Source organism: Adiantum capillus-veneris, chromosome 15, assembly GCF_014529385.1.
Source record: "Adiantum capillus-veneris isolate H3 chromosome 15, ASM1452938v2, whole genome shotgun sequence".
Classification (NCBI taxonomy): Eukaryota; Viridiplantae; Streptophyta; class Polypodiopsida; order Polypodiales; family Pteridaceae; genus Adiantum; species Adiantum capillus-veneris.
This window is the reverse complement of record NC_140945.1, coordinates 86728433-86740910: the sequence shown is the minus strand read 5'-3', so window position 1 is coordinate 86740910 and position 12478 is coordinate 86728433. Positions and strand designations below refer to the sequence as shown.

General features: G+C 41.2%; 1 protein-coding gene across 1 annotated transcript; it reads left to right on the top strand.

Annotated features, from left to right (window-relative positions):
• Positions 1 to 280: 280 nt before the first annotated feature.
• On the top strand, positions 281 to 1715 carry LOC147441016 (uncharacterized). The gene has a single exon (XM_086482776.1). The coding sequence runs from the start codon at positions 470 to 472 to the stop codon at positions 1511 to 1513; it is 1044 nt and encodes a 347-aa protein (XP_086338902.1). The 5' UTR covers positions 281 to 469; the 3' UTR covers positions 1514 to 1715.
• The last annotated feature ends 10763 nt before the right edge of the window (positions 1716 to 12478 follow it).

Sequence of the window (12478 nt, the reverse complement as noted above, 5' to 3'; positions counted from 1 at the left end):
GTGTGTGAGAGTGAGAGTGAGAGAGAGAGAGAGAGAGAGAGAGAGAGAGGATTCCCTCAAGAGAAGAGGTAAGCAGTGACGAGAGAGAGGAAGGGGGAGGACACCTTGCAAGAAACAAAAGAGAGTAGCTTAGCCTTTTGAGATGGAAAGTACATGATGGGTAGAGAATATTAGTGCCCTTTATTTTTTTTTGGCATATGCGAACCCTGGACAAGGTTTAAAAAACAAAATCTAGAAATGCGAGTTAGCAGAAGAATTCGCATGTGGGTGAAATCATGTAAAGAGGATCGACTGAAATCCAGAGCAAGATGACTAAAGCATACACACAAGCAAAAGGGTGGAGCTAGCACACCATTACTTAGGTATATAAATGTGTGTGCTGACGAACCAGTTTTCCCAAGCACCGCGTTGAGCAGAATCATCGTCATCATAAGCTTGTAGCCTTGTAGTCGATAAGATCAGCAGAAAAATGGGCGCTGGCAACCTTCTGGCCTTGGTGGACAGAGTACAGTCATTCCGCATGAAGAACACGGCTCCCCTTCAACTAGCAGCAAGCGCAGAGGAAGGTGACGTGCAGCTACTCATGGGCAGCTTCCATGCCGACCTGGCACAGCGGGTCGGGCAGCTGCAGCTGCAGGGAGGAAGCGCGCATCTCAATTGGCTGCTTGACGCCTGCGCCTGCACGCTCTCCACCCACTCCGCTCTTGCCTCTGCTCTCAAGAATGCGCTTGCGCCTCCACCCGCCAACCAGCGCGCCGATGAGATGCTGAGCTTGCTGGTCGCTTGCACCTCTCTCAAGCAGGTGGCAGACGACGTGGACCGCCAGCTGGGCTCCCTTCAGGCAGCGCTAGTTCAGAGCGCCCGAGGAGTACAGACCTCCAGAGCAGGTCGCCTGGCAGCAGCACGGCGGCTGCGACCGTGCTTAGATGGCCTTCAATCGCTCAGCAGTGCCCAATACAGGCCCATCAAAGAGGCGCAGGCGGCCTTGCTGCTGGCGGCCAAGCGCGAGCTGCTGGCACCTGCAGCTAATTGTCAACGTGATCCCGCAGCACAGCCCCTCCATCATGCCTTGGATGGCACCTTGCTCATATCTCTGCTAGTGCTGGCCTCCGCCATCGCAACCTTCGCTCCCCCCCTCCGATCATCATCTGGCGCCATCCGCAGCGCCTGCAAGATCGTCGCCTCCAGCTGCAAGAGCGGCAGTAGCCTAGCGACGGTAACGATGTGGGGTGGGCCCATGTGGCAGCTGCAGTGTGACCTGAAGCAGGAGGACATGGGCGCTCTCTTTTTCGAGGTTCAAGGGCTGCACTCCGCCGCCGCCTCCATCCACGCCACCGTCTCCGGACTAGCTCATGCAGATCAAGCTACTGTTGCGGATCTGAGGCAGAGAATCGACAACGTGCACAAGCACTCTCAAGAAGCCCGAGCGTGTGTCACCGTGCTCCGCTCGCAACTGCCCTCCCTCTTCCAAGCCCTGGTGGTGCTCCGCCTCTCTCTCCTCGCCCTCCCCTGAGAGACTGGCTGGACCCACGTCCTTTTTCAAAAGGTTCCGGCCTCCGCCTGTGAATGTAAATACATTCCATTGTACAATATGGGAGAATGTGACTAATGCAATCCTTAAAAGTTTTGTTCCCTGTATCATTCCAATTTCCACTCTCTCCCTCTGTCTCTATGTGAGTAAAGCAATCCTAGAGAAATTTGGGTTTCCCTTTCAATTCCAATTCTCTCTCTCTCTCTCTCTCTCTCTCTCTCTCTCTCTCTCACTCACACACACAATGTTTCTTTTTGAGCTCTCAAACAATGGTGCTACTTGAGTCAGGTAGAGGCAGCATGAACTTGCAATTCTAAAGCATTGACCACCTTTATCATAAGCAGCCATGATAACGCTAGCACTAGCCGACTATAAGTAAAAATAATAAATAAAACAAGAGGAGCAATAATGCATCATTAAGCTTAGCTCCCCATTTTCATTGGATCTACTGGGTGTGTGAAACAATCCAAACGAGAAAACATAAAAAACCAAACTTAATAAGTTGCAAAGATTATCGAGTATTTTTCTTGATATTTGGAACGAGTGTCCTTTTCTTACAAATAACTTAATAAGTGACAATGTTGCTACTTGAGTCAGGTAGAGGCAGCATAAACTTGCAATTGTAAAGCATCAAGCATAGTTATACGGCCGAGTGGGTCTAAACCAACACCACAATTGTGATCTCCTCCACACACGTGCAAGTTTTCCATCACCCCCAACTCTTAGGATACATCACGTGCTACACCACATTTTTTTCTTTTGTGAGAGCTTCCTTAACCCCCAACGTGCCATGTCAAGAGGGCGCTTCGAATGCCTATCAATAAAGATGGAGCATCATTACCTCTCCATAGGCCCCAACAAAGCACTCCAATAAAAGGAGAAACAAAGATCTTGATTTTGCCTTTCTAGTGCATGGTTAATGAATCAAGATTTACAGGCCTCATTAGTTGGCCCTATCAATGAAAGCTTCAAGTTATCTAGCACAAGTCAATGATATATGTTTTATAAAGACTCTAGGTGTAAGAAGGAAATAGGACGGTTGCGATCCAAGACCCCCAGTCTTACAAGTGGGATATCCTTGTGCATCGACTCGTACCAGATAGCCATGTACCTTGCCTTTGTGATCATATGACAACGATTGCGGACGATGTAAAGCCCACATGTTAAAGGATGCTATGGGAGATGTAAAGTGGGAGCATGGCGTGGATAAGGAGATACAGTTGATGCAGGAGATACATTTGATGCAGAACCTAGTTGGAATTTGGCAAGGTTGTGGCAAGCTTTCATGTACCTTCCACCATCACATGTGCCTAGTGTTTAGCAAGAAGCATCCTAAGGTTGCGTTGTCTAGACTTACAAAGGTAAGAGTACAAGGGTGGAATTGTGGCAACATATGAGGTGGCATATATGGCTAAAGACCCTGTTTTGAGACTTGGGCATGCACATACAAGGATATGTTGTAATTCATTCTCACAACATGAGCTGCATATATATGTGGGAGAAAGCCCATTGTTTCATGTTTGAAGATATAGAGATTTTTTCATGCAACCAATCTAGTTTTCTCGCCAACTCGAATGTGTTTCTAATGTAAGTATAAGGTTACTATAGCGCCACATGTTTTTAATTGTGCATACAATTAAGTACAAAAAGGTTGAATTTTTTGTATTTTGCATACCTATCACCGGTGTTTGCATGACTTCATTGTTACCATATACATGTGGCAGTGATGTGTGCGAACACACTTAAGACTGTTGAGGCATTTTTCCCCTCACTAGGACATTTTTTCTCCCGCGCATTGTATATACACCCATCATTCTAGGGCTATCTATCTTTCCATTGCACACTAAGTAATACACTCTCTGTTATGTGCCTTCATCTTCCTTCGTCTTCTCCAAGCTATGTGTGTTTTGTTGCAACGTTAACCCTAATTCCAAAAATTAGTATTAGAGCAGGTTGCGTCCTCCCTGTTGAGATGTAGAGAGAAAGAGAGAGAGACGAGACAAGAGACACACCATATACGCTCCCAAAGACTGATTCATATTGAGGACAAGATACAAATATATAGGTGAGACCAAGTTCAGTAGAGTGAGCTATATATAGCTCCAACACCCCCACTCAAACAAAGGTCTCTAGCTTTGGATGAAAAAACCCTTGGGGAGTTCAAGGGAAAAACCCAAGCCCCTATACAATGTGAAAATATGAACTAGCGCTGTGATGATGTGAAAGTGAATTGTGCATCTATGTAAAAATATTAAAGTGACTTAGATATCACAATGTGCAAATGTGGAGTGTGCATAGTGCATGATACCTAAAAGATTACAATGTCATATGTACAAAGCTATTACAATAGCAAAGTAGCTTTGGATGAAAAAACCCTTGGGGAGTTCAAGGGAAAAACCCAAGCCCCTATACAATGTGAAAATATGAACCAGCACGGTGATGATGTGAAAGTGAATTGTGCATCTATGTAAAAATATTAAAGTGACTTAGATATCACAATGTGCAAATGTGGAGTGTGCATAGTGCATGATACCTAAAATATTACAATGTCATATGTACAAAGCTATTACAATAACAAAGAAGATAATCTAGAAAGAGTGAGGCCGAAGCAACTCCAAGCTCCGAGCGCAAGAGGATGAAACGTGACTCATTGAGGCCTTTGGTCAAAATGTCTGCAATCACCTGGTCACCTGGACAATGTTCAACCATAATGGTTCCTTTGCGTACTTCATACCTGACATAATGATAATGGACAGCAATGTGCTTTGACTTATTATGTTGAACATAGTCTTTTGCAAGACTAATAGAACTTTGGTTGTCACACCGCAAGGGTGTGCTAGAAAGAGGAGAGTGACCAATATCAACCAGCATTTGTCGAAGCCAAATCAACTCACGAGCTGCAAGTGATGCCGCAACATATTCTGACTCAGTCATAGAAACTGCAACACAACGTTGTTTCTTGTTGGTCCAAGAAACAAGACAACCATTTATAAAGAATCCATTTCCACTAGTAGATCGCATAGATAAATGTGAGCTTGCCCAGTCTGCATCTATGTAACCCAAAAGAGAAAGAGGTTGCATAGAATATGATGTGAGTTTTCGTTGATAGACTAAACCAAAATCTGTAGTGCCTTTCAAGTATTTCAATACACGTTATGCAACAGACCAATGCTTAAGAGAAGGACATGCAAGATGTTGTCCAAGATAATTAGCAGCAAACAGAATATCAGGACGAGTGTTCATGCCAACAAACTGAAGACATCCAATCAAGTTAGCATAAGGTTGATTTGTGACAAGTTGACCGCCATTGTCAGAAGTGTTCTTCGTAGAGCTCGCAAGACAAGGTGTGTTGACTGAATGTGTAGATTCCATACCAAATTTTTGAATAATATCTGTAATAAAATTTGATTGTCGAAGGAATAAAATACCTTTTGTACGGTTCCGTTGGATTTGAATTCCAAGACAAGAGTGAGTCTCTCCAAGATCCACCATATCAAATGCAGAAGACAATAACTTTTTCACTTGCTAAAGAAATCCCAAATCATTGGAAACAAGGATCGTATCATCCACATAAAGAGCAAGAATCACAAAACTGCTACCTTGGCGTTTTATGTATAAGTTGGGGTCTGACGAGCAAGAGATGAATCCTTTAGAGGTGAGAAAAAGATCAAATTTTGTAAACCAGGCTCGCGAAGATTGTTTGAGACCATATAGTGCCTTATGGAGTTGAGCAACAAGGTCTTCTTTACCTAGAATAACAAACCCTTCTGGTTGTTCCATAAATTTCCTCTTCCAAGTCACCATTAAGAAAAGCAGTTCGCACATCCATTTGATGAGCTTCTAAATCAAATTGAACAGCAAATGCCAATAAAACTCGAACACTTGTAATGCGAACAACTGGTGAAAAAGTCTCTGGATAATCAACACCAGCTACTTGGGAGTAACCTTTTGCAACTAAACGCGCCTTGAACTGGTCAAAAGATCCATCTGCTTTTACTTTTGTCTTATGCACCCACTTACATTTAATAGTTGTACGACCAGGAGGTAATTCAGTTAGTATCCATGTACCTTTAGAGATAAGAGAATCGTACTCTTCTTCCATAGCCTCTTGCCATTGATCCTTTTGTGGTGAAGAGATAGCTTCATCATAAGTAACGGGATCTTTAGAAATAGAAAAAGCATTATCAGAAATATTATCATCATAAACATGACATGAGCCATGTTCAAAATCAATAGGCAGATCAACAAAAATATCGATATCATCATTGACAACGTTTGGAATGGATGGTTGTGAAGAGGAAAGTTGCTCTATAGGAAGAGTTTCATCTTCTGAAAGAAATGGAAAAGCCTGAAGCAATGATTTAGTATCATGAGAATCATCCATGGACCATGAGCCTCCCATAAGCTGTTCGTTAAAAGTAGCATCATGATTCACAATTACTTTCTTGGAGGAAGGGTCATAGAATTTGTAGCCTTTGGAAGTGTCAGAATATCCAATAAAAATAACTTTAAGACCAGGAGCATCAAGCTTTGTTCGTGTTTCTTTGGGAACATGAATATAAGCAATATATCCAAAGGTTCGAAAATGAGATACAAAAGGAATGTCACCTGTCCATGCTATGATGGGTATCTTACCAGAGGGTGCAGTAGTAGGAAGATGATTCTGAATAAATGCTGCTGTCAAAGTAGCTTCAGCCCAGAAAACACGAGATAAGCCAGAATGAATCAGCATACATCTTACAGCATTGAGAATAGTGCGGTTCTTTCATTCAGCAACACCGTTCTGTTGAGGCGAATATGGAATAGTGTGTTCATGATGAATTCCACTGTCAACATAGTAACTCACAAACTCTCGAGAAACATATTCGCCTGCATTGTCACTACGAAGCTTCTTAAGGCGACAACCAGTTTGAAAATCTGCAGCCTTGTGGAATTGTTTGAAAACAGATAAGGCTTCAGATTTTTGTCTAAGTAGAAATACATTCGTATACCTTGAGAAATCATCACTGAAAGTAATGAAGTAGTGATATTGTGATCTCGAAGAAGGTAGAGGTCCACATATATCAGTATGAACAAGATCCAATATGTCATGAGAATGAGTTGTATTTGAAAGAGGAGAGGGTTTACGATTGTGTTTCCCAAGAGCACAAAATTCACAAATTCCCATATGGGGATGGGCTTTAAGATCCATGCCATGGACAAGATCACGACGTTGAAGATCAAGGAGTTTTGAGAAATTAGCATGAACAAAACGGTGATGCCATACTTTGCAATCATGATCACCTGGAGCAGTGACAATATTTGTTACAACATCGTTAAGAGAGAGTTCAAACAAATTACCGTTTCGAGGAGCAATGGCTATAGTCTGTCCATCTTTCTCAATTCGGCATTTGGTATGATCAAATCCAACAAACAGACCAAGATCAACAAGTCTAGCAACTGAAAGAAGATTACGTTGAAGATCTGGTACATGTAATACTCCTCGCAAAATTCGAGTGGAAGAAGATAAGGTACCAAGATATAAGTCTCCAATACCCTTTACTTGACAAGTAGTATCATCAGCAAGATAAAAAACACGTTGAACTGGCAGTGGATGATAATTATGGAGCCACTTAGAGTGATATGTCATATTTCCTGTAGCACCAGAATCGATAATAAAAAGTGATCCATCACGTACATGAAGTATTCTATCTGGAGCAACTGAACATAGGACGCAGCTTGTTTCTGGTAAAATGTTGTTTCGATGTTCAGTAGCATATGCTCTATTCCGATCTGTGTCGAATCGACGCTTATAGCACATATGAGTGGGATGATCAGATCGTCCACAATATTCACAACAACAAGAAGAAGAGTCTCTAGATAAATGTGGTTGTTTTGTGGTAATATTGTGTTCTTCATCATATTGACGTGCCCAACAATCATCTTTAGTATGGCCATTTCTATTGCAGTAAGAACATTGCTTATTAGGAAATTTGAGACGAGAGAAAATATTATCGCGACGGCCACCTCTGAGGTTTCCTCATTGAAATGGACACCTTCGAGCATAAAAAGAACGTTCCATCTGTTGTGACTCAGTCTCCTCTTGTGAAATCATAGCTGTATCGTGACCAGCATTCCGACATTCTTGACGTTGAGGGTATTCAATTAAAGACATGCAGGCTTGGTCGAAATCAAGACCATCTTTATTAGAGAGAATAGTAACAATGTTATCATAAGAAGAGTCCTTCACCGTATCAAGGAGAAGTGTAATCAATTGCTTTTGTGGAACAAGATCACCGGCAGCAGCAAGTTGATTAATAATAGATTTGAAAGATTCAATATGTCCCGTCATAGAAGTACCAACTTCATATTGTAACTTGTTAAGCAACCCTCTCAAATAAAGTATTTCTGTAACAGATTTCTTCTGAAAGTTTGCAATAAGGTACTTCCATACGTCGTGGGTAGTAGGCAGTTCATACATATCAAGCAAAAGGGAATCAGTAAGAGCAGAAAGAATATACCGACGAGCTGCTTTATCACGTCGTTGCCAATCCGTATAGGCAACATTCCAATCTTCAAATATAGGTCCTTCAGTGATAAGCACGTTATCATTATTCGTATCAATAGGTTGAGGCGGACAAACACGATTTCCAAGAACAACATCGGAGAGTTCATCGCCTTCAAGAATTAACAACATCTTTGCTTTCCAGCCTGGAAATCCTTGACCTTGGAAAGGAGGAACGAAACGCTGGCCAGAAGGAAAGCCATTGACGAGAATATTCATAGCCATATCTTGTTGCGAGAAGACGTATAAGATAAGATCGCAGAATCTGCACACCATATATGGTGAAGGCTGCAATTGAGAATGAGAGAGATATGAGTACTGCGTTCTATCAATGATAAACGTAAGAAGGATGCTCAAGGAACGTCCAAAGATGTTAGAGACGTCACCCAAAAAAGGCAGGGTAAAGGAGACATTAATAATAAACGAGTCCTCAAAATAGAGTGGCGTGAGACGCAAGATCGACGGCCACAATACGAATAGCAAAAAGCTAAATCTTCTCGAAAAAGTTAACGCCAAAATAAGAAAAATGATCGTGGACGCTTCACGAAGAAGTAGGACGAAGAAAGATGCGTCAAGCTCAATTGTAGTAAAAACAGCATAACTTTCTACTGCGAACTCCGATTGACGCAAACCTAGAACTCAAATCGAAGAGCTCGAGGAGACGAACAAGTTTTTCGTTTCTCCAAATTTTGAGCAGAACAGCAAGAAAAATTGAGATGAAGTTCAGGGTGTCATCAACAAGAAAACGTAATCAACGATTAGATTGATTAGAAATAAACACCACATAAAACACTAATCATATTCTTCTTAATACAAAACAACCACAATTAACAAGAATCAACGCTCAAAAATAAAATTTGTAGCAATTTTGAATCTTACATGAAAATCGCATACACATGCTGTTGTGTCACCATGAATTGAATCGGTGCGTGATCGTTACCGCTCTGATACCATGTTGAGATGTAGAGAGAAAGAGAGAGAGACGAGACAAGAGACACACCATATACGCTCCCAAAGACTGAGTCATATTGAGGACAAGACACAAATATATAGGTGAGTCCAAGTTCAGTAGAGTGAGCCATATATAGCTCCAACACTCCCGGGCTTAGTCGCCAGTAGCTCAAGCACACGCTTGCTTACTCTCTCCGATTTTTATGAGCTTTGGCGAGCGTTTGTAGGCCGACAAATTTTTTGGGGAAGCTCAAAGAGCCTAGTTTGCTCCTATTTTTTATTCAGGCTCATTTCGGTCTTCGTTTCCACTGCAGGCAATACTCGTGCCAGATAGCCATGTGCCTTGCCTTTGTGCTCATATGACAAAGGTTGCGGATGATGTAGATCCCACATGTTAAAGGATGATATGGGATATCTAAAGTGGGAGCATGGCATGGACAAGGAGATACACTTGATGCAACTCCTAGTTGGAATTTGTCAAGCTTGTGGCAAGCTTTCATGTGCCTTCCACCATCACATGTGCCTAGTGTTTAGCAAGAAGCATCCTAAGGTTGCATTGTACAGTACAAAGGTAAGAGTACAAGGGTGGAATTGTGGCAACATATGAGGTGGCATTTATGGCTAAATGCCCTGTTTTGAGACTTGGACATGCACATGCAGGGGTGGGTTGTAATTCATTCTCACAACATTAGCTACATATATGTGGAACAAAAACCCATTGAAGTTAGCGAGTTTTCTCGCTAACTTCAATGTGTTCCTAATGTAAGTATAAGATTTCTCGCTAACTTCAATGTGTTCCTAATGTAAGTATAAGGTTTCTATAGCCCCACATGTTTTTTATTGTGCATACAATTAAGTACAAAAAAGTTGTATGTTTTGTATTTTGCATACCTATCACCCGTGTTTGCATGACTTCATCCATATTTATTTGTATATAGACTTTATATCCATACACCTTGGTGATTCACCTTCATACTAACATGCACAATGCATCAAAAATTAATGTGTTCCTAATGTAAGTATAAGGTTTCTATAGCCCCACATGTTTTTGATTGTGCATACAATTAAGTACAAAAAAGTTGTATTTTCTGTATTTTGCATACCTATCACTGGTGTTTGCATGACTTCATCTATATTTACTTTTATATATACTTTATATCTATACACCTTGGTGATTCACCTTCACAGTAACATGCACCAAGCATCAAAAACATCCAGACATGTTTTCCTTTGACAATTCTAGACATAACCACACAACCCAAAAATTGCATGAACAAAAAAACTATCTTCCACATTGTGGCCATTTCAATCTCTTTGCAAAGCATGCACTTAGATCCAGATTGGTATTGTATGGTTAGGTTTAGACCTCATATACAAATTCCCTCTCTCCCTCTCTCTCTCTCTTTCTCTCTCACTCACTCTTTGTTGTGACTAAAGCAATCCTCAAGAAATTTGGGCTACCCTTTATTTCCAATTCTCTCTCTCTCTCTCTCTCTCTCTCTCTCACTCACACACACACACACACACACACACACACACACACACACACACACACACACACACACACACACACACACACAAAGAAACATCTCCAGAGTCACAACAATCATCAACTACTTGTTGAACTTTCATATAAATCACTCTTCGAGCTTTTGCTTCTAAGGTTAAAATCCCGCACTAAATCCCAACTTTAGTTCATTTTTTCATTTGAAACATCAGGAGAACTTTGGACTCACTTCTGGGCCTTTCAGTAGAGAGAGTGGCACTCAACCAATGAGGAAGAGGCTAATGTTACTTTGAAAATCAGTATTTTAGAGTGAGACTCGTTGAGAAAATAAGGAAAACAAAAATTTCGTTATTCAAATTATATAATGTCACACTTTCAAAGCGTACTTTTTGTAAACCGTACTAACTTTGTGCCAAAGAATTTCAAAACTTGCATTGAAGGCTCTATCCAGTATCTATGCTCCCGCCCAAATTTAACTTTCAGTAACTCTACTTCCCTCTCAAAACTCTCTTCCCTTTTTCATATTTTCATTAAATCTATTATCGGTTCTAGTGCACACCATGACTACCTCTCAAAGGCCTAGCACTACAATTGACTCTGTTACCATTTTTAATAGTTATACTACAGATGATCAATCATGGATATCATCTAGAATGACTATCAAGAGTTGGGTACTATTGCAGACGACGAGGTGACGCAATGATTTTGTGGAGGCTTTCAAGGGTCAAGTTAAAGAGTTTAAAGTGTGTGCACAAAGAAAGCAGGTGAAAGAGATCCTCATATAACATGCTTTCTAACACGCAGACTTAAGGTTGCAAACATCTTCTCCTAGTTTGCCACAACATGGACCCAACTGTATGGTATTTTGAGCAAATATCTCATTCAGTGCATGTTTATTTCCAAAGGCTTATGGTTGATATCATGTTTGACATGCTACAAATATTTATGCATACATTGGTGAAAAAATGTACCAAGGAAGATCGCACAAGGAGATTCCAACAGATAATGGAATATTATTTTATGATATGTCATATTTGGAACCCCAAATATCATCTGGCTAGGGTCGTGTGACTCATTTGCCACTTCACTAGTTTGGGACGTTGGTCTTTGCCAACGTCCCAAACTAGTGAAAGCTTGAGGAATGGGTTGTTTCAAGATATACAAAAGTCTCTCAAGTATTCAATTACTACAAAGATTGTTAGGATCGCTCTATTTATGCATATTCAAGCGTTTGTAATTTCTTCTTTGATGAGAAAATAAGAATTACCACAACAATGTTCATTTGCAATTATGCGAGATGTTTGGACTTTTTAGATGATAATTGGGATAGAAAACAACCGGAGGAAAAAATCTAGTGGCGCTCTACCTCTCTCTCCTCGCCCTCCCTTGAGAGACTGGCTGGATTCACGTCCTTTTCAAAAAGGTTCCGACCTCCGCCTGTGAATGCATGTAAATACATTCAATTGTACAATATGAGAGAATGTGACTAATGCAATCCTCAAAAGTGTTGTTCCCTGTATCATTCCAATATCCACTCTCTCCCTCTGTCTCTCTCTCACTCTGTGTGACTAAAGCAATCCTCAAGAAATTTGGGCTTCCCTTTCAATTCTAATTCTCTCTCTCTCTCTCTCTCTCTCTCTCTCTCTCTCTCTCTCTCTCTCTCTCTCTCTCTCTCTCTCTCTCTTTCTCACTCACACACACACACACACACACACACACACACACACAATGTTTCTTTTTGAGCTCTCAAACAATGTTGCTACTTGAGTCAGATAGAGGCAGCATGAACTTGAAATTCTAAAGCATCAAGCATAGTTATATGGCCGAGTGGGTCTAAACCAACACCACAATTGTGCTCTCCTCCACACACGTGCAAGTTTTCCATCACACCCAACTCTTGGGATACATCACGTGCTACAACACAATTGTTTCTTTTAGCAAGGAC